This window comes from Musa acuminata, chromosome BXJ2-3 (genome assembly GCF_036884655.1).
Source record: "Musa acuminata AAA Group cultivar baxijiao chromosome BXJ2-3, Cavendish_Baxijiao_AAA, whole genome shotgun sequence".
Lineage (NCBI taxonomy): Eukaryota > Viridiplantae > Streptophyta > Magnoliopsida > Zingiberales > Musaceae > Musa > Musa acuminata.
Window position 1 is genome coordinate 41490890 of NC_088340.1, and position 23088 is coordinate 41513977.

General features: G+C 35.9%; 1 protein-coding gene across 1 annotated transcript; it reads right to left on the reverse strand.

Moving 5' to 3' along the window:
• Positions 1–162: 162 nt before the first annotated feature.
• On the reverse strand, positions 163–21898 carry LOC135608341 (myosin-6-like). Its single transcript, XM_065101093.1, has 39 exons — positions 21378–21898; positions 20801–20929; positions 20374–20517; positions 20063–20208; positions 19827–19983; positions 19637–19695; positions 19367–19526; positions 16724–16873; positions 16473–16609; positions 16244–16390; positions 15989–16090; positions 15443–15500; positions 15244–15345; positions 14249–14286; positions 14034–14160; positions 13781–13951; positions 13571–13702; positions 13381–13490; positions 13240–13300; positions 10391–10568; positions 10020–10225; positions 9688–9807; positions 9024–9122; positions 7018–7230; positions 6674–6813; positions 6391–6517; positions 6270–6308; positions 6084–6167; positions 5834–6004; positions 4611–4766; positions 4294–4482; positions 3162–3293; positions 3020–3090; positions 2847–2946; positions 2719–2775; positions 1359–1415; positions 1180–1260; positions 873–955; positions 163–740 (listed from the first exon to the last, which is right to left on the reverse strand). Exons 1-39 carry the CDS (start codon positions 21378–21380, stop codon positions 626–628), a joined length of 4551 nt encoding a protein of 1516 aa, XP_064957165.1. The 5' UTR covers positions 21381–21898; the 3' UTR covers positions 163–625.
• Between the last annotated feature and the right edge of the window lie 1190 nt (positions 21899–23088).

The following is a 23088-nucleotide window of genomic DNA, read 5'->3' on the forward strand; positions in this document are numbered from 1 at the left end:
GATCCTGAAATATATAGATTACTCTATTTTTTGCAGAAATATTTGAACTCACAGCAACCGAACTAATAAACATATGAAAGCAAAAGGCAATGCTTCTTAAGGTATTAAGTTGTGCAATCATGGCTGAATACTTGAAAGTAACACTTGAAACACAGATTCTCATCCAAAATAAAAATATTGCTCGAAAGAATACATTAGTGTGTGGTGAAGAAAGCACCTATGAGTTCTGATTACAAGAACTAAGACTTGCCTGTAATGATCTCTTTCCTGTAACTTGTTGCTTTACATCTATGACATATATAAAGGTGGATTATTATGACATTCCCCTCTACCTATGCATTCTGTGAACTGAACCAACAAATGTACTAGAATAAAAGAATGCTGCCTCCCTATAAATGGACAGAGACTAAGAATACCTTTTGGGAGGGTGACACTCATCCCATCCCTATTAACTCACTAGAACAATTGTACACGTCTACAAACTATGAACTTGAAACTTTTTACAACCTGGCGGGGAGGGGCGAAACAAATGTTGATAAAGAATAGAGTTGCAGGGGTCATGATAACAAATATCAACCACTTGATGGCGGGAATGGTGCGAGATTTCACCGAGGTCCCAAATGCCTCATTCCTGTAAAAATTGGAAGGCTGGGTTCCCGAGAAGCTCTTCTGCTGGTTTGACGCCTGAGAAATCCTTTGCTTGTAAAGAACTAGATAAGTCATCAACTGAGAAGGGAATGCTGCATCAATGAGACAAAGAATGTTCAGATACTACACAATCGACAGTCTATAGGCTCCCAGCTACTTGTTGAATGAACACGAGTATATTACACAACAAGAAGTAGATTATCCAGTAGAATTTTTCTTTTTACCTGGAGCTATCATCTAGAAGGAATGAACTGCTTTCTGCATTGTTGGAATCCTCTGTCATCAGTATTCGCATGCTTGAAAGAACCTTCAAAGACATAACAAAAGCATTAAAGGGGCAGTATTCCCAAATTAAACACTTAAATTGGTGCACTACTTGAAACTTTCATAAAACAATAATTTTGTAATAGATTTTTTCTCCATGATAAACAAGTATCATGATGCAATCTTCAATAATCACAATAGAGTAGGTTGTAACATCTGAAGCTTCTTTACATCAAGCAAAAGGTACAATTTACTTCTTGAACTTACAGTTGAAGATACACTCTTTGTATTGTATTTGTCATCCCAGTACTGTGTGCAAATTCTATAAAGCTGCTGCACGCTGAGAGCCTGCGAAAGGGAAGAATCAGGATTAACATACCACAGCAGTAACCATCCAAACATCCATGCCACATTCACGAGCACATTTACACACCAATAGCACTTACCGGACAGAGATCATTGACTATCTCATCATAGGAAATCCTGGATTTCTGAAATATTACCTGCATATGACATAAATCACAGCAGAAGTAGAATTAGTGATGGGCATTGCTTTAAACACGAGTAAACCAACAAATAATAGCCGCCTCGGTCCTTAAGAATAATTCAGCACTGCCTCCTTGGTGACATAGGTATAGAACCTGGAATTTATACCATGCCCGGTAGTTCAGTCATTTATATCATCTTCACGGGAAAGATAAATTGATAGATCTCACAACCAACTAGCAAAGTCATTTGTAAAACTATAGGGCTACTTTTTCACATAAAACGTTATAAAATTGCAGCAGCAAAATGATAAATTGAAAGTGCAAGTCGGATTCCTGACGGAAAAGGGCAAATGTGGCAGATTTGTTATAGTCATTGACCCCTTTGTAGGGCCAGGAGACAGAACAAAAAGGAATTAGCTACTCAGATATGGGTATACAGTATCTGAAAATTTAAATTATGTTGAATTCAGGATTTTGCTTGTTTAGCTCAACTTAAGAGATCCGAGGCAGATTCTTGTGTTATCGCCTGAAACAACCTACTATATCTAAATACTGACAAAGAAATAACAGAAGTATCAATTAAAACATCAAGACTCAAGATAAATCTAACATAAGAACTTATTAGTATGGCTAGTAATGTTATTTAGGCTGAAGAAAATCCATGGGAAAGGTTCCATGACATAGAAAGCCTTTGTCCAACTTATGATCCGACCTATATTTCCATCAGTCTTTTGCTTCCCAGCAGCACAACACGTGCTATCTTAAAAGCATGTATAGGGGAAAAGATAACCAAGGAATTACAGAAGCCATATTAATTAGGATAATTGACTTTTTCTCTCCGGGTTATATCGCCATGGCTCTCCAATACCAATTACATGAGCATGCTCTTTTCATCGATATAAAATAACAAATAAAATAAAAAAATAACTTATGACACATCAGTTTCTTTTCTATAGATAAAATTGCACTGGTATATGCGGCAAGCTTAAAGGAGATAATTACTGGTTCTAGTCCTCAACATCACCTATAATAGTCATCATGTCAAACATATGGGAGGTTTCATAGTATAAGTGGAAAAGAAGATCTTTTTTCTGTTTTTAAGAAATGCCCAATTGAAATCAAGACTGTTGTCAGCATTCAACTCTGATACCAATATAATATTTCTGCAGCATTTTAAAATAATTCTTGCACATGAAATTGACAAAACAGTATGTTATAATAGATTTATAATCTGTAATCAAATGTACAGTATAATGATATAATTTTAGAAATATCATTTTCTCAAATGATGCATCAGATAGGAACAGAAACCACATACCAAGAAACCAACAGCTTGCCTAATGTGTTTAAGTTCATCCCATGATGATCCAGCATACTGCAACAACAGCAAAAGTTCAGATTTAGAGCAAACAAATATAATCCACAGATGGTAGGTTTTATTTTTACCTCTGGCTTTGCTTTTGCACACCACAACTCCAGCTCAGCCAGACCAGCTTTCACATACTCCCCATTGCTGAAGGAGCAACACTCACGGCGAAGGAGCAAACTGGCACAAGAAGAAGTTATCTCCCCAGTGTACATCATAGATTAATTGATAATATACCATACTGATCAATTACCTGTTAAAAAGTTGTACATTGATGAATGAGAAAATTTGCATACAGATCTTCTGAATTAGCACCGGAGGGACCTGCAGAAAACTAGGTCAATCAAAGTTTCTAACAGCAATAAGAACATTTTTCATTTCACCAGATAACTAACATAGTTTTCTTGCAACATCTTAAGAACGTCATCCAAGCTCTCAATAATGGTATTCCAGTGGTTGCTTTGCCCTTGGCTTCCAAATGAGCGCCCAGAGCCACGCAACATAGTTGCCCTTGTTGTTCTTGGGGCCTAAATTTTGAAAAAGATAAATATTAGCAATCAAGATATGCCAATGTTTCAGAAATCTAATAACCCATCACTAGATTTACATGACAAATTAACAACACTTGGAGAACAGTGTAAGGAATGAGGAAAAACAGGTTCCAACACATGCTACAAATCTCAGAAATCATGCATACTAATGTCAATAATCAACAAATATTTCACACTTCTAGCGATGTCCCAAACCATCTCAAATGCCACAACGTTAGTCAATTCCACTTCTTTGATTGTATCTTTGAAGAAATAATCTAAGATTTATGGTCATCATCAACATACCAAGCTGTTCCACATGGAGACACTATTACCAGCTACGATAACATTTAACAACAGGATAAGTGGTTGTTTTGATCAAGGCATACAGTTTTGAATGATACCGGGTGGTACGTTACCGGCCAAGCAGCATTCCGGTACGCAAACTACCTGCTACCGGACGGTATTTTTTATTTATAAATATATATATATATATATAAATCGGCGACGTCACCTCGTTTTTCTGCGACGTCACCTCACGCAGGGAGAAGGCGATGTCGTACTTTTTTTTTACTTTTATATATAAATATATAAATAAAAGATTATATATATATATATAGAGGCGATGTCGCCTCGTTTTTTTGCGACGTCACCTCGCGTGGGGGAGAAGGGAGGCGATGTCGCCAAAAAATAAAATTTCATTTATATATATATGTATGTATGTATGTATATATATATATATATATATGTATGTATATATAATGAATGGTATATCGCTCGGTATATAGTACCGTACCGTACCGAAAGAATTTCGAAACTTCGGTACAGTATGATATTTCAATCATTGGTTTTGATAATATGAGCTAAAATTTTTTAACTATCAAAGTGACCAGTTTAGGTTCAGTCCCATCTAACCTAATTCATTTTCTATATCAGAAATCTGACATAATAAATAAAGTAGACTACAATTTAGAGAATCAAATCACTTGCATAATACCTGGATACATAGTGACAGCAGCGAAGACAAGTCCTTCTTCACATTATCTCGAATAATTCCATAAATTTTCTCCACATAAGCTGTTAGCTGCTGCTTGAAAAGCAAAGCAGGGTACTTGGCTTCAACTTGACGCACAACATCCAGGCCATCCGCAGCCAGGTTAGAAGAAGATGGGGAAGAACGAAATGACTGGAGTTGAATTATGCAGATGAAAATTAATTGTTATCCAACTATATACACAATGAAGAACCAAAAAGGCTATCCATCATATACAATTCATGTAATAGCAATAGTAGAAAATAAGATGTATGGCATACTTGAGTCATCCTCCCAAATAAAGATGTTGGGGCAGGTGGCTTCCGACGGGGATTAGCTCCAACTGTACCAGCAGCCTTAAGGCTTTTTTGCAGCAAGAACAACAAGCTAGAAGCATTGGACAGCCAATAGGCAAGATGGTCATTGCTCTCTTCATTCTGCAAGATGGACTTCATTATGAAAACATAACACACAGCATATGCCAATACAGGGACAATAATCAAAAGGCAATAAGAGAAAGTGTTACTAATTTCACATATGAAGAACTACAACAACGGAAATTAATGTTTTAGCCACATAAGTTTCTTACCTAAGTAAAAAAATTGTGATTGAATATTAAGGAACAACAAAAGAATTGAAACAACTATTTTTGAATGTCTGAAATTAAATACATTTTTATAAAGTGTTGAGATAAATTTTCTCCCACAACCACTATGTATATGTAAAAGAATTTTAAGTCCTCGAGGTATGGTCAAGACTGGTTATTTCATTACTTAATAATAGATCCCTGCATGTTAGTTATCTCCTCTCTTTTACCCTTTGTCCTCTCTTTAAGGCACTGTTGTCCCTCAAAGAAGAGTAACCTTCACTAACAATCTTTGCCGAACTTCGATTGCAGTAAATAATGCCATAATTATTACACATGGCAGCAAGTCATATTCCAGCGATCTGGCAGCTTCATTGATTCTTCACCAATCATTAAGAAGGTCCACTTCTGTAGCTACTGCAAGATATTTCACCACTTTTATTGTTAACTTTTTGAAAATAATCTTTGTCCCCATGAAAGTAATTGTCAAGTATCAGAGGTACTGGGCCTCTCAGCTGCACTATGGTACTGCAGCTACCGCCACACTTCCATCATGTAAATATTATGCCAATCCTCTTCTAACTCAGTAAGAACTAAAGGGTTAACTTAAAGTAGGCAGCGAGTGAAGATGTAAAATTTTCCATGGAAGGACCCTTTAAGATATTCTCTATAGTTCATCGCATGTTGATGGGAGAAGATAGACATGTGAATGGCTTCATTTGTAGAGTGAGTACGCAGAACTTAAGCCCTCACCAAATATGCAACATTACTCACTCAAAGTGACAAATCTTATAATATTAATACAGTGCAAAATGGCTTAAAAAAAGAAAATTAGATAGACATACACATTGTATATATCCAAAGCTCATAACCACATTGACAATATATAAAAGAACAACAATATAACATTTGTATAACCTCGATTGCAGAACCAATCATCTGGATGAGACAATCAAAAACACTAGTCCTTTCTGCTTCAAATGATTTCCAGTTAATGAGACATTTGTATATGGTAAGTGCAGCAACAGGTTTCCCTTGACTAAACCCAACATTTCTGCTGACACAACTGATTAGGGCATCAACATTCTCCTGCAAAGAAAGACAGTTGGTTGAACAATAGCGACATATGCAATGAAAGCTTAGTTTTACCTTGAGAATGTGTGCATACCTGTTGCCTCTCCATGTAAGATCTCTTCAGCTTAGCATCAGTATCCGCATAATCCTTAATTGCTGGTGGTGCACTCTGGGGTTCCTATGGATGCAGATGGGTGTCATATGATGTATGATGTACATGGTATTGTTTTGATTTGAACATTATATATATAGACACACACACTGTGGACATACTTACAACCTTATGCTCTTCAACATCATGGTGACCATTCTCCAAACTCTGCCATTAAAGACAAGAAAGATTTCAGGAACAAAGCAAAATAACCTACAGAAAATACAGTGCCTTGTTATAAAACAATTACTGCTTGTTTGGTTGGTGTTGTTGGAATTGATAAATGCTCAGACATGCGTTTCACAGGAGAATGCATCAAGGACTGCTGTCGCAGAATCTGATTCTCAGACTCCATGTTAGACATTTTTTCTTGAAGCCTATCATTAAAAGCGATAGTCATATAACTTCAATGCTTTAATTTTAAGAGAATCTAAACAGAAATTTAATAAAACAAATTTCAAAGCAACATAATAGTTCATTAAGTCGTATGAGATCTTAAAATATCAGGAAACCATGGGAAAAACTGTAAGAACCTCTGCATCGAATTGTTCAGATGAATTATCTTAGACTCAGCATCTGTGGCTTTCTTCAATCTTTCTTCACTAATCCTGCTTGTTTCTTCATACTTTTTCTCAGTTTCATCAATTTTCTTTTCAAGTGAACTCACCAAAGCCTACAAAATTTTAATAAGCACCTTATACAATACCCTGACATTATGAAAAGAAGAAAGCAGGAAAAACTTCACAACCTACCAGATGCCGGATGTTCACATGAAATCGACATCCAAAACGCAATTTAATTATACTAAAGACACTGATCTAAATGGTCAAATTAGAAATAATAGAGAAGCAACAACCAGTATTTATGTCAGTCTCACCTTAAGCTTGTCATTTTCATCTTTAAGCTTATCCATTAGGGCAGTATCAATAACATGGACCTCTTTAATAATAGGAACTACTTCAGTAGCCTTTTTTGCAGCCTCACGCTCCTTCACCAGCAAAGATTTAGTTTCCTTAAATTGCTGTTGCATCTCTTGCAAAGCAACTTGCAATTTTGCATTCTCCTGTGTTTTAGTTTCCTCCACATCAGCCTACAAATAAAAAGGCATTTATAAAACCTGTGTGTAAGAATGTGAGAGAGAGAGAGGAGAGTCTTGCAAGCAAAGCAGCTACAGGCATGCAACAATATCCATAGTGAGACAACCATCTAGATAAACTGTTTAAACATAAGAAATTAGTTTCCTCCATGTCAGCCTACAAATAAAAAGGCATTTAGTAAAATTCATGTGCATGTAAGAATGTGAGAGAGAGAGAGAAGAGAATCTTGCGAGCATAGCAGCTACAGGCATGAACAATATCCATAGTGAGACAACCATCTAAATACACTGATTGAACATAAGAAATTAGAAGTCAGTAAGAGAAGCAAAGGATCTTTATAAAGTCATTAGGCAGATGTTACTAATGACCAAACTCTTTTTTTTCTAGGCACCTGCTCGAAGACATATGGGAAGGAAATTACTCCTGATATGACATAAATTTAACCACTGTAAGTATTCTAACAACTAATTTTTTTTAGTGGTAGTATCTATAGCATGCAATACACCAAAGTGAAACCAATGGCAATTCTTCTTACCACTATTATGCTTTATTTTTCTGTTGAAACAATGTCAAGGAATTCAATAATCAGAAGTTTAGTTTATTAGGCATTTACAATGCTATTTTGGGTTTCGAAGGATTATATTCCTTTATTTTATTCTTTCCATTCAACATTACACAGCATATGTTCTAGATGCTTAGATTAGGATTCAAACACTCATCCTCATGGCTGTGCACAATGTGCCTCGACCACTAGGATGTCTTCTAGAAGCCGCCTTTGAAGTTTGGAGAATGATATGCAATATCAAGGTCCAGAAAGTAAAAAAATTATATTTTAATTTCCTTGTAAGTTCTGCAATCGGCGAAACATGCATCATGGATATTTTAATATGTTGATGTAATATGTATCCAGAATATATTTATATTGGAAACTGATACTAATAAATTCCCTTCAAATACATTCCAGATATACTTTTTAGTATCAGAAGTCATCAATAAGGTGAACCAAAAACTAGACAATGAGTCAATTACACAATGAAAAACGACGACTCTCCCCCATCATGTAACTGACTCATCAGGGTCTACAAACCAGCACCACATACTGCACTCCCCTCCAACACCACAGTCTCAAGTAGTTAACAACAGGAATTTGTTTCCGACTGTGAATTTACATATTACTAAATCATGCTTTTAATTTAAACTTGTGAATGCTGAAAGTTACAAAGAACTTGGATTATGAAACATATACTTATTTCCACAGTTAACTAAATCTTTTGTCTTTCTAGTTATTTTTGTGGGAGATGTTGGGAGAGAAAAAAGGAATTTCTTTGTTAATGAAAACACAAGGAACACAAGTCTATTTTCTTATTATCATTTATCATGACCACATATATTCCAATAATATCACATATGTCCAGGTTTCTCTCATAAAATATAAAAAAAAATGTTCACAAAATATTGTCAAATCTACACTATAATATATCCTACTTAACATATTTTGTCATGTCACTCTCATCTGCATTAGCAACCCAGGCTTCAAGAACTGCAAGATAATTTCCTATCCTGAAGACCAAAAGTGATGACAGATGAAATCCAATTTTCTTTCAGATTCATGAGCAAACAGAGCTACAATTGGCTCAAGAAATGAACATAAGTGATGTTGTGCATCATAAATTCAAGTGGACTATTTTAAAAAGCCAAGAGAGAATAATCACAAGAGGATGCTGATGACCAAAAACCATTTAATCAAACAGGGTTTAAAGCTTTATATGCAAGTTAAACAAAGTACCCTCATGCGTTTCTCCAACTGCAGACGCCACGTAAGTTCCTCAACTTGTTTTTCCAACTTATTCTTAGCAGCTTGAAGGGCACCAGTTTCTCTTGCCGCCTGGGAAGGAAAAAAAAAACATATAAGGCAGCATTTAAAATATATGTACATCTACCAAAAAGACATCAGAAACTTCTTAGAAAGTCAACAGGCAAAGTTTCTCGTCTAACCAAACAAAAAGGGACAGCTCAGTGAACAAGTCTGATGAGGATTAATATATGCAACCTTACCTCCGCAAGTAAACAGGCTATTTTTGACTAGAAACCAGTCATCAAAGTTGCAAGGAAGCAAACTTACCATGACACTAGTGGATTCGTTACTTGACCAAACTATATAGTTTTTGTCATTGATGCATCCGGTGAAAGTACCATTTTAGAAGTTTGGACATAACTTTATGACTAAAAATTCATCAACAACATTTGCACAAAATAACTTAGATTTTAAATCATAATAACCTAGAGCCTCTGTACTTTAGATATTCATGCAACATATATTGGTGATAGATAGATTTGCATATAGCAATATTCGACATTTACACATCTAACCAAGAATTTAAACCCACGTAAAAAGTTATGGTAGCTGCCCTACAAAAGACAGCTTACAGAACAAATTTAAAAAAGATTACCTGTTTAAGCTTTCGCAGTTCTCTTCTTGCAACCCTTGCTCTCCAAGCACATTGTGTTGCAATTACAGCCTTTTTTATTCTTGAATAATTTAAGCATGCCAAGTATCGGCGGCAATGACTCTAGAAAAGAACAGCATACAGAATTAGGTCTTAGATTCTTCTGTTTACCAGCACATAAATAATAAAAATACGATATGTTAGGGCGAAAAGAACAGATATTACATGAAAAGGTCAAGAGTTCCTTGTCAACCAGCATGGTTAACAGCAGTAGTAGTAGGGAGAATTCTGGATTTCTATTAAACACCCAAGTTCTTGACATCCCAATAATTTACCTGAATAATAATTGCAGCTCTTGTCTGCCGCCTGAAATGAAGTTCCTTACGGGCAGCCATCCCCCTTACACTAGTTTGGATGGTAACAGCCGAAGAGAACAACTCTCTATAAGCAGTCCTTGAAAGATGCATCCGGAAATAGGTCTGGATACGAAGTGCAGCAGCTAGTCTACGCATGCCCTCATATACCTGTCTTGCAAGTTGTCCTTCGAAAGGTATAAAAGAACAGAATGTCTTACTTTAGGTTAACAGAGAAAAAAATTCATATATCAGAAAATGCTTATACAATCACCACACCAAATAAAGGTTAGTAAGTTTTGTGCATCATAAACCTTGATTGGTGATGACATAACATTAAATTTAATAAATACCTCTGCATATGGTTTGAATCTGTATAGCTGATTTTCGCAGCAAAATGAAAGTTCTACGAGCCAGGAATGACCGAACTTTCCGTTGGATTGTGCTAGCAGATCTTCCCAAGACTTCATTCCTACGGGCATCAAGTTCAGCCATCTGACCAGCTCGAAGAAACACCTTCGTTTTTCCTATCTGGACATATAAACTTAAGAAGTGAGACAATTTGTCTGTTATCCAACAAGAATACTTGAAGAATCTAGTATGAAATAGTGATTAAAGGATGATCTCCTACAACTAAGTTCCATCGCACAAGAATTTTTTTTCGAACTTTAACAACCCATCATTAGGACCAAATCTTTCCAACATCTCATATTACTGAATTAGTTTTTAAATAATAACTCTATATTACAATGAATGCAATACACATGAATGTGCACATGGAGTCGCAAATCAAATGCTATGGTCAACTGAAGTTACTGACTAAAGAGCTAATTTAGCTAATTTTAAGGACCAGAAAACAGCTAATAAATATGTCTATGCATTCACATTAACTATTTACTGATAAATGTCCAGCATTTTTTGCTAAAAAATCTCCGAAGATTTCTCTGTAGTGGAAACTTACTAAGACAGGACAGAATAAAACAAGCAATAAGGGAGGTCATAGATGAGGAGAAAACTCAGAAAAGGATTTTACTACACAGCATTTTCAATGCGTGAAAATCTTTTAAGTAACGACTTGAATTGGACCATAACACTAACAAAAATCCATATTAATAGCACCATGAGGAAGTGCACCTACTCATGAAAGATGCTACATTCTTAAATTCCAAAAAATATTATATGATCATGATTGGCTGGATAATCCAGCAGAGATCAGAAATAAAGTAACACATTGTGTATTCTGCAGGCAATAGCCATCATAGCGGAAAAATCCAAAATATGAGGAAATATAAATAGAAACAAAGTGAAACAGATCTTTTTGCTTTTCCTTGCATTATCTCCAAAAAAGAAAAGTCAATGCCTTTGGAACTTAAAAAATCCTTAAAAGGACCCTAGCAATAGGAGTACTTACTAACCTCCTGTGAGAAAACAACTGAAGGAAATGATTCCACAATTATAAAATGTACCTTAAAGCAGTGATTACAATAGGTGCTCGGGCACTCGCCTAAGCGCTCGAGCGAGCGCTTGGGTTAAACCAGGAGACCGAACCAGATTTTTAGGTCTGGTTGGTCTCTGGTGCTTTAGTTGGTTCAATCGAACCAACTAAATCACCAATATCAGGCTCCCTCTCGCGATTTCCCCCGACTTCCCCACCCCTAACAGTAGCGATTTTGCCGCCGAGATTTCTTCTCCGCTATTGCTGCTCTCTGTTGTCGCTGCCACTGTCACTGCTCGCCGCTACTATCACTGCTCACAGCTGCCACAATCATTGCTCGTAGTTGCTGTCACCGCTCCCGTTGCCGCTCGCAACTCCCGCTGTCGCTCACCGCTCCCACTCCAGCTACCGCGTGCTACCGCTGTCGTTGCCTCAGCAGCCTCAATCTTCTCACACTCTTCTCACTATACTGTTAAAAGTATATTAACAGTATACTGCTAACTGTATACTAATAATAGCATTTTTATTTATTAGATTAATAATATATTATTTTGATTTTAATATTATTAATTTTTATTTATTTAAAATTATTGTTAGGTTTCAGAATAAACGAAAAGTGTACAGAGCAACTTAATAGATTTGATGTAAAATTTTATTGTTTTGATTTTTAAGACTTTTTATTAATGTGACATTGTGATTTTGTACCCGATCTTCTTAATTTAATAGCATATTTTTTATTTAAATAAATATATTTATTAATTATATTATATATTTTTATATTTTAACGTCTCGCTTCGCTCGGGCAAGCGCCTAGCGCCTCGGGCGTTTTTGGACCTTAGCGCCTTTAGCGCCTAGCGCTTTTTAAATCACTGCCTTAAAGGAAAAAAAAAGTTTAAATGCAATTCCTTGTCTCGCAAAATAGTAAGAACAAAAACAGACAAAATCAAGATGTTCACAAAGTACAAAAAATTATTTAGAAGAGATTGGAGGTAAGGATTTTGATTCCCCAGAGTAGCCACATTGTTGAATTATAGCAAGATAGAACTGTGTAAATTAAACACGAAGTGGATCAAATTTCATGTTACATGTTAATGGGGGCTCAATCTGAATGTTAAATTCAGCTATAGCAATAAAAGTAATTGGGACTTCTCATTTAGTCATTGATTTAATATCATAGTCATTCTAGACCTTTTTTCCCTCAAGTTGATGAAAAATTTTAAGACTATGCTCAAGCAGCTAGGCAAGCCCATGAAATTAGAATGCTTATACCAGGCATGCCCTCAGAACACACCATGCTCATGGCATAAGATCAATTCCCTTCGATGATTTGATACTAGTATTACCTTGATAGATATGATTGTAAAAGCAAAAGGAGCCCATGAGCGTGGTGATTGTGAACAAACACTCAATGCTTTGAACATAATTTAGCTCTAGAACACTCAATGCTTGTTTGTCACCATGAAAAAAGAATGTACCATTGTGAACAAAGACTCAATGCTTTGAACATAATTAAGTTCTAGAACACTCCATCTACAACGAGTCCCAACCTACGATCTTTTCTTTAAGATATTAGCTTGTTTGTTAGCAATAATGGTACATTCTTTTTTCATGGTATTTAGCTTTATAATCTTCAAACTATAACTAGAAGGATATGGTTTACAAAATTTATGGAAGATGCTCAATAAAAGTTGAAGCAAAAAAATATGAGGGGTGTTTTTCCCTAAACATCTGCTCATTGGAAGTTAACTTCCTTTTCCGTTGGGTTACCTGGTAACCTTTGAGATACGCCTTCTCTAGCAACCTCTTAGCAGCAGTGACCTCATCACAACTGACATGAGAAGCATCAAATGAGACAGACCCAGCAAATGTTAAAAGCTTCCCAAGATATTGGGCTCAAATGCACTTTACCTTCCATCCAAAACTTCGGGTGCAAGAATGCCAAAGCGATCTACAAACTCATAGAATGTGCGCCTTGTTGGATATCCAGCACAGCTTATTCTAATTGCCTCCATCACTCCCTAGACCAAGTAAAAAAGTATTGCACATTTACCATCTGAGCATCATTACTGAGATAACAAATGTAAATAGAAAATCTTACCCCACAGCGAAGCTGCTGAAGAACATTATGATTCTCAAAAATTGCTGGTTTTAGAAGATTGTTGGGTTTAACACAGCGGATGTAGTGGGGCTCAGTGGCACTTAGAGTTTCTAGCAGAGATTGCAGTTGTTGCTGCATAGATGTTGGATATTGCATATTATGACATGAAAAGATTGCAACTAACTGTATTAAGAAAAGATACACCTATACCTTGAACCTTGAGCCTATCGACGAGAACTTTGATGACTTTGATGCATCTTCTGAAAGCAGCGGAAATAAACTAGAAACAAAAGAACATTTAGAGGCACTCAAAAGCGCCTGATGCTCAGCAACAACATAATCCTTATTCTTGTCTAAGAACAATTCTGTCTGATAGGTAACCTGTATGAGGATGACCAGTTTCAACTTTAGTTTCTTTTGCATGTCTATTGATATAGAATGCATCATCAGTGGAGGTACTCACATCACCAGCATAATGAGAAACGGTGAAGTCAGAACGTGATAGTTTTGGCTTGCTGAAGCGCTTATGATTTTTAAATGCCTGGTACAGCTTCTGAGCAAAAGTTTCATGTGTTGATCTTGGCAGCATGCTGCATAAAAAGAGCAAAGAGAACTAAGATGTCCATCAAACAAATTCACAAAGGACATATAATTCGAGTCGTACGCCAGCACACATACCAAGCCTCATCCAGAAGAGCAATGATCCCACCAGGTTTCTGGCAGCCAACAAACAAAAAAATTATCCAAATGTAATGTTGCATGGATTATATGCATGGATAAATCATTCAGCTTAAGGATAAATCTGGACAATTTGTTAGGCCTCGGGTTGCATGGGTTGGTCAATTTGTTCAATAAAAATCTAAACATCTCGAAAAACTAAGAATTTCCATAAACATTTTTGTGTCCATGTAATTTTTGTGAAACTTCAAAAAATTAAAAAGAAGTCTGAATAACTAAAATCATCTCATAAAAGACTATCTAGATTCCAGTTAGATTATATCAACTACCATCATTTTAGAGGAGTTCCATTATACTGTAAAATGTAAATTTAATACCTCAAAAGTATTACCAATATATCAGCAGAAAAAATCATAATGGAACTTGTGAGAGAAGCATTAAGTATGAAAGTTGTAATGGTTCTCTCTTGAGCCCCAAAATTAAACATCAGTGTCACAGAGAATAGTTCACCGAAGAAGTCCAAACCTTAATGGAACACCAAAGGCCTCACCTCAGAGGACCCGAAGAGTCAATGTAGATGCATCGACTGAACCAATGTAAACTTGATGCCTTATTTCATCCTTGCATTCACTCAATTCCTAACTATTAGTTTCTGCTAGTAGTTATTTTTTTGTTTTGGTATTATTCATTCATTTCGTAGACTTATTGTCTTCAATCAATCAAATTGTTTCTCATGGGAAAGTTCTGTTTTAAAGTTTACAGGATCCAACCTAATTTACCCCCTAACCCTCCTTATTTTGCTTATAAATAACAATTGATGAAGAATTCAGAATGTAACCTGCACAGAATATATAAATAAATGGACCCTAACAGAAGATATTATTTTAATACCACCAGAAGTGTGTCCATGAACATGCTGAGGAGAATCATATGTAAAATAAAACAAGACATCCTGTTGTAGATAGTATTTATATGAAAATACAATTATGACAAACCTTTTCAATAAGATCAAGAATGTCCTGATTATCAACAAACTCGATATAACTCCAACTAATTTCTTCTTTAGTATATTCTTCTTGTTCCATCTTAAACACATGCTGTAGAAAAATAAATGGAATGAGTTAGAAAAGCAACTTAACAACTTATGTCTGGAATGCCAGCGTACTCAAGAACAATGTATCATTTTATTCAAACCTGGTTAAAATGTTGCTGCAATTTTTCATTCGTCAGGTTGATGCAGAACTGCTCAAAGCTGTGAAATATGAACATATTAAAGCCCACCATCAATGTCTATGTTGACTAACTGAACATAAGCTGATTAAAATTTCAGATAATTCCTTATCAAAAGACAAGGTTCTTGTGTCTGACATCAAAAAGAAACTGTAATCTCCTATAAAGTTCTTTCTTTGAAGAAAGGAACCAACCATCAAAAAGAGAACCAGTTCGTGGGCCCTTATCCTAGGAAACAACTCTAAGGAAAAAGTTCACATAAACATAGCTCTATCTAAAATCCAAACCAGAAAGATTTAAGAAACCAGACAATTAAAAAGTGACCTATTTTTACAAGGCTCCTGCCAATGCAAGGTCTCGAGAGGATCAATGCAATAAACTCCTGTTGATAACTGGAAATTTTATGCTAACATATGAGAGAGAACCAGGCAGCACGTGGCCTAGACTACTTAGTACCAGCAGATGTTGTTAGATGTTAATGGCATACACAAAAGATTAGCAGTTAAGCACCTGTTGGTTTTAAAACTCTCAAAGCCATATATGTCTAGCACCCCGATCAAGCACTTTGAGGTAGGATCTTGTCCAATTGAGGAGTTGATCTTATTTACAAGCCTGCATATAACAAATTCAAATAAGATCAGTTCTCTGCATGTTTAAGCATTCTCATATGTTATATTTGAGTAAAATATACTTGGTTAGAGAAAAAAAAAGAACAGTAACCATGAAAAGTTCATTAAAAAGTTATATCAGGCTATCAACACTTACCAATCAAACAACCTTGAATATACAATTTTTGCAAGGGAATCTCTACTTAAAGCTGCAGCCTCTGGATCCAGGGTCTTTATTATGTTCTCATCACGAGTAACAATAACACGCTTACACAAAGAATCTTCAAGGGCCTTTGCATCACACCTGAAGACACAAAGAATGTGCTCTCAGAAAATCTGGATCCAACATGTTCCAGCTCATGGAAAATAATTTTTCATGATCTTACATGAAAAGTTCAGCCGCAGTTCTCAAATGAAACCAAGATTTTTCATTTTTTGGTTGAGAAGAATCTATTTCCTTTCCATCTGTAAACTCAATATTTCCTAAATGGAGAATAGCAGCCACAACTCTGAAAATGCCATCCTGAATGAACAAAACAACATGTAAGCACAAAACCTAGAAAGGCTAGCTAAAAGAGTAAAACAATGCATCAGACAAGCTCTTCTTCACAATCTTTCATATGAGCAAGAAAAAAACCTGTTCATCAGTACTAATGCCGATGATGTCCATAGCCTTTTTAGTTTCCAGATACTCCCTAGAATCATCTACACCATCGAGCTCATAGCAGTTGGATTGGTTAAGATAATGGAAGGTCCTGGGATTTTCCAGCTTATATCTCTGAATATCCTGAACAACAGGGATTTAAACATCTTAGTGATGCAAAGAAAACTGCTTATACTACCATAATAAGAAATAAATAGATGTATTTGTTAATTGTTATAGCTATCAAGACATGATGTTCATGTGCACTGCACTTGTTCATTTTTACCTATGGAACTTGATATAAACATCTAACAACAAAGGATCAATGAGTAATCCTTTATCTCTCTTGTGTAAATTTAAAGTCATCACCAATGCATAATAAGAACTTTCCTAAACAAATAGATATGGTACTGTATTATTTAATAATATTCAAATATGAAAATAACAACAACAACTAGCAATAAAGACAAAACTATTTGGGATCAACTAACTAAATGGATCTTTTATCCATTGAGGTTGGAATGGTACTAGTTTCAATGACCTATCGGATCGGTATAGTACCAGTATACCAGGCATTTATACCATCTGGTATTATTTAATAAAATAAGAAAATAATAAAAATAATGTCACTTGTACCAGTTGCAAGCTATTTGCTTTGGTACCAATACTTTGTCAAACAGTCAAATATCAGTTTGTACCGAACAGCACAGATGAGATTTGAAACCTTGCTCAGACTATCAATGGATCACAGATGTAAGGCGTGACCAGGCATTTGTCTGATGTCCTTGGAAACCAATGGGGTCATACGGGCATCTGTGGGGCATATAAGCATTGTGCTCAAAACCCAAACACTCATATAAACAACCACAACATCCAACTCTTTTTAATGATTACAAAATATAATATATTTAAAGCAGATTGGAGCTCTTAGCTCATGAAACATAATCCTAGAGACAAATTCTACAACTCCACTAAGCAAATGAGTCTCATTTCCATTTCATTTATCAATGAGTCCATAGACACTGATAGCAATTGATGAGAATAATTTTTGTGCTTTCCTCACTACTTATTCAATGTTATATCAAAATATGGCACAAGATCAAGTAATCTAGATTCCATTATTTGATCTCATAAAATGCAATTTATATGGGACCATAATAATGAATTTCTTATTTGAATTAATTCAATTATTTAGTAGGTTTTTTCAAATGTCATAAATTGTCAAATGACATCTTTCATAATCTTACATTAGTTAATAGTAACCAATACTGACCAAGGAGAAAGAAAACAAAAGCCAACTTAAAGGAAAAAAGATATCAATCTTTTAAGTTTTATTGAAGATTTTGGAGAAAAAGGAAGTACATAAGTCGAAATTAAACTGAAGTTCTCGTTTTAAAAATGAAGTTTGATCTTGATTGAAGAATATACAAAGAAGGTAGTTTACCAATATATATTGTATCAATAAAGAAAATTGTTTGACAAAACAAATTTAGAAACACATCTCCAAGTCTCGCCAGTTCCTTTGCCTGGGGAAATAAGTCACCCTTTATAAGGTGTGGCTTACACATTTAAGAGTATGTGCCTTTCCAACTTCCCTATGGTTAGGTAATTGATTCATCATTTTCTTTTCCAAAGAAAAGAAGGATGAACTGATTGATATGTTTTGACTTATGGGATGTAATTTTCTTTATTGTATTCTTCTTTTCCTTTTACAAAAAGGGACTCAAGGTATTGTAACTAGAACATGAATAAATCAACAAATTAATCTTTTTTCTAGATTATATATGTGCAAGTGGAATTAACAATCATGTTATTTCATGGACCATGTGCAAGATATGCAGAGGTATGATCTAGGAGTTACTCATTAAGCTAGAGTGAGTTTGGCAGTTATGTTTTTCTTTCCCCCTATTATCTTTCACTATCATTTTCTTTTCCTCCCTCTTTTTGTCCCCTTCTTCTAGCCTCAAATAAATAATATTTTTTTCCTGCTTGTCACAAACTTGTACTCCATCATATCTGGTATCGGAGCTCATTCTATATCATATTTAGTATCGAAGCTCATCCTACATCAGTAACCCACAATGACTTCGAAATTAAGAAACACCAGTATTGTAGTTGGTCATCTTGAACTAATATATGAAGCCAATCAAAGTATCAAACAATTATCAGAAAGTTATCAGGCACATCTATGACATGATGATCATATTAAAAGTTCTATCTGAAAATTTAGCACTTCCAAGTAAAAGGTCAATAACTATCAAATGTTTCATCAATCATTTGACTACCCATCACTCTGATGCTTTAAACTGCCTCATTCATTTTGATATAATGACGAGCAAATCTGTAAGTAACAGGTATGTACAAGTCTATAGTCTCTTGAGTCTTGACTCTTGAGTACCACCAACAAATGCTTTCAATGATATAAACACTTGTTGTTGAGTCGTTGACTACATCCAAGTAAGATGGCTGAGTCATTGTTATAAACACAGCTTAACCTATTCTTTAGGCCATGTAGCATACAAAATTTTCCTTTAATAAGGTTTCTAAGAAAATAAAAGCTGAGGTAAAAGGTACTTGAAGTAATATAAAAACATAGAATATCTGATCAAACATCAATTAGTATTGAATATCCATTACTTCTGCAGGTGCTGCACAGAGCATGTAAAAGCAGTGGTAGTTCCTTTCGGGATCAGATATTTGACAGACACGGGATCTTTCAAGCAGGTAAGTTCTGATGGCAGCTCCAGAAATCCTTCCACTCTGATCAAATTGAATCTCAACGAACTTGCCAAAACGACTGTAGATGAACATACAAATTAAAATATATGGAAAACATTTGGGCATATAGTAAGTATAAAAATTTATGGCAAATAAGAATATTATGATAACTATCAACAACTTGCGCACCTTGAGTTGTTGTTTCTTACTGTCTTTGCATTTCCAAAGGCTTCAAGAACAGGATTGGACTGTGTACGAGAAGTCAACATAACAAAATTAGATGAGGAAGAAATGAGAACAAGTACTTAAATAAAAACATGAAAGTGTCAGCAACGTGTACAAGGCCCAGCTTCCAATTAGTAATGTGAGGATATTTCACCTGCAGCACTTGTTGCTCCACCGTCCGCCCTTCAGATGCAGCTCTACCTCCCATGTATGCAAGGTAACGCATAATCATTTTGGTGCTTTCAGTTTTACCTGCCCCACTTTCCCCGCTTACTAGAATCGATTGGTTTACTCCCTCATTTCTCATCAATCTACGTTGGACAAGACGCTCATGTTATGTAAGAAGTGGACTTCAAAATGTGAGTAATCATAGCTGGAAGCAGAAAGTACCGATATGCAGCATCAGCAACAGCAAAAGGATGGGGACTTAGTTCACCAAAAGCTGCCCCTTTATATTGTTCCATCATGTGGTTGTCATACAGATGAGGCAACCTTCGGAAGGGGTTGACAGCAATCAATATATTTCCAGTATACGTCTGTTTATAAAATTTGATCAATTAGCTGCTAAAGCAAGAAAAAATCAATGAAGGAAATACAAGGACATCATGATAAACATGCATAAAGCTTTACTTCAAATATTATATTATTGAATAATGCTTGCAGAGAAGTTGACCGTCTCAGCATCTGTTATATGGACTTACATAAATTTCATTCGTGTCATATCTAGATCTCAAGTTTTGCAAAACGCCTGGTTCATGCAAATAAGCAAGCTTTGTCATATCATCTACTCCACAAGGTGAAGCTTCAGGATCTTTAGGATGGACATTAGAAAGTTTGGCAATCACCTGCATAGCAAATGATGGGATGGAAATTAACAGTATCCATGACAATGCAATAACTATCAGCCAAGACTATTTGAAATCAGTCTCTAAATGTAAAAAAAATCTTTCATGCGTTAGCTCAAGGAATTCTTACTGCACACCAAAACTACAGCAACTGAGAAAGCATCTTCAAAACAAAAACATTATAATATCAAACTACTAACAGAAAAAACTAGCACGGAAGACTCCTAACTTCCGTGACGAAAACAATGCATAATGCACATTAACAGTGAACGAAAATACACACCATCTTTCCAGAAGTACAGCTGATCTTAATTTCATCGCCTTTGATCTCCAAGACTTCCCCATCTATCCAAGCCACTTCAGCATCCTCGACCCAGACCTGAGAACCTACTGCTATGTTGAACTTAGTTGCCTGTCCATTGAAATTTGTAAACATTATCAGTGGCGCAAATGATATTTACTTCGACGCAAACAAAGTGAAGCCGACAAAGCTAGCACGACTCAACCGGAAACAATCCAGCAGAGTTGCAGCTTTGCAGATTCCCCGACATGAAAGGCATTAATTTAAACCAACGCAATACATCGAACAGAATATAAAGCAGAAGAAAAATACAACAAAAGAGTACATCGCCGTATTTTGCGAAGATAACATTTTTACGCTTCTTTCACATCCTTAACAACTAACTGTTGCGACCTTCAAGAAAAGTCGCATTAAGCCATTGCTTGCCCAAAAAACACGAAAGTAAAAGCCCAAAAACACAAAAGCTCATGAACGTCTGAGAACCAACTTTCTCAAGAACATCAAACCAAGTCGGGCGAAAGCTAAGCGAAAAAGGACTTCGAAACGAGAGATCCCATACCATTATCAGATCCCGCCGACGCCAGAAACCCAAACGATGCTCCACGATCCCTCCTCAAAATCTCCGCAAAACCCTTGTACGCACAGAATTAGAAAGAAATCCCAATTTTAGGACCAAGATCCAAACTTCCCACTGCATCCACCACCTCCTCGATCTAAAAATAACCAATTTTCCTCCTCCTCATCCGTCCACACCTGAGTCCACAACTAAACAGCGCGCACGGCCGAGATCCGATCCCTGCGACGAACCACCAACAGTTAAATATCTCGCCGTCCCACCTCTATCCTCCACTTCCTTCTCTTGCCACAAAATCCTCGTACCGATGCTCGGGGACCGCTCCGCAAGGGGGAGACAGAGAGTGAGAGAGAGAGAAAGAACGAGAGGCGGCAACGAGGAGAGTTAGCCTTGCTTCCGCCGGCCCAGATCGCCGCCCAAGACCGTCCGCCTGCCTCTCGCCGCTGCTGCGTCCTCCGCCCCCTCCTTTTCCTCTTTCTTCTCGCACGCCCCCCTCTTTCTTGGCTGATTTGGTTCACGTAAACGCGTTCCGATCAGAATACAACCGCCCCTGGGAGTCAGCTGTATTTACCACAACGCCACCGGGCTTCCCCCGATTGCGTTACCTTGTCGGTATTTTAAACCCAGATATCAATCGCCCACCAAAGTCGCCTTAATTCACACGAATGCCATTCCCGCCGCCATATATTAATTATCCCCGTATTTATGCATTATTAACTCGAATCACAAAACCCAAAATTTTGTGTTGTGTATGAGTTTGATGATCGAAATCTAAGTAGATTTACATCAACATCACATCTCAAAGAGTATTTATATCATGTCGCTTCATGAATCGATCCAATTATAATATTTTTGACATTTAAAATGTAATATAAATTAACTCATCATCTTTGGTAGTATTTCAAATGTTTTTTTGTTATTTGAAATATATATATATATATATATGTTATATACCTAAAAGCACTATAAGCTTATACAAAAATACAATAAAAATAAAAATGAATTTTATTGGCACAATTAGTAGCCAATTCGCTATATTATTTTCCAAAAAAATGTCGAGTAGATTGAAAATTATAATTACATTCAAAATTATCCAAAGTGGAGTGTATATATCGAGCAATCCGTGCATCCTAAGAAACATGCAAATAATATGGAAATTTCCTACCAAAAAAGCTACGTGCGATCTCGAATAAGATTTCGTGATCCTAACCATTATCTACCGGTCTTTCCCAACTAATAGCAATGTGATTCGTCGTGATCAAAACAGCATGCGAGTAGTTGCTTCCGTCCATGAATCGATCGGCATTCGTTTTGATCCTAACAACGCTTGTTAATGTGAGGTGGATAATGATGATGAGAATTATGTGTGTTCCGATCATCCCAAAACATTGGTGGGTGAAAACAAAGCTTAGTTTAGAATGATCGAAATTATTCTCGGATGTTGCTTTTATTGGGCTATTTATATATTATTGTAGATCTTATTAGTATCGTGATCATTATACTTAAAAATATTTATATTATAATTTTTATAATTCTAAAAATAAAATAAATAATCTTATTTATCTTAATGTTGATATCATGAATTGGATCGACATGAAAGTGATTGGCATAAAGATAATTTTAATATTTTTTTCGCTTTTAATGACTTTATCGATCAGAAAATATAATTTCAACTATCTTACATGTTGAAAACGGA

Coding starts and splice junctions, on each gene's coding strand:
- LOC135608341 (XM_065101093.1), bottom strand. Junction 4,767..5,833: donor TGATTGGTTCTGCAATCGAG/GTTATACAAATG, acceptor TCCATCTTGCAG/AATGAAGAGAGCAATGACCA. Junction 1,416..2,718: donor GGCAAGCTGTTGGTTTCTTG/GTATGTGGTTTC, acceptor TGTCATATGCAG/GTAATATTTCAGAAATCCAG.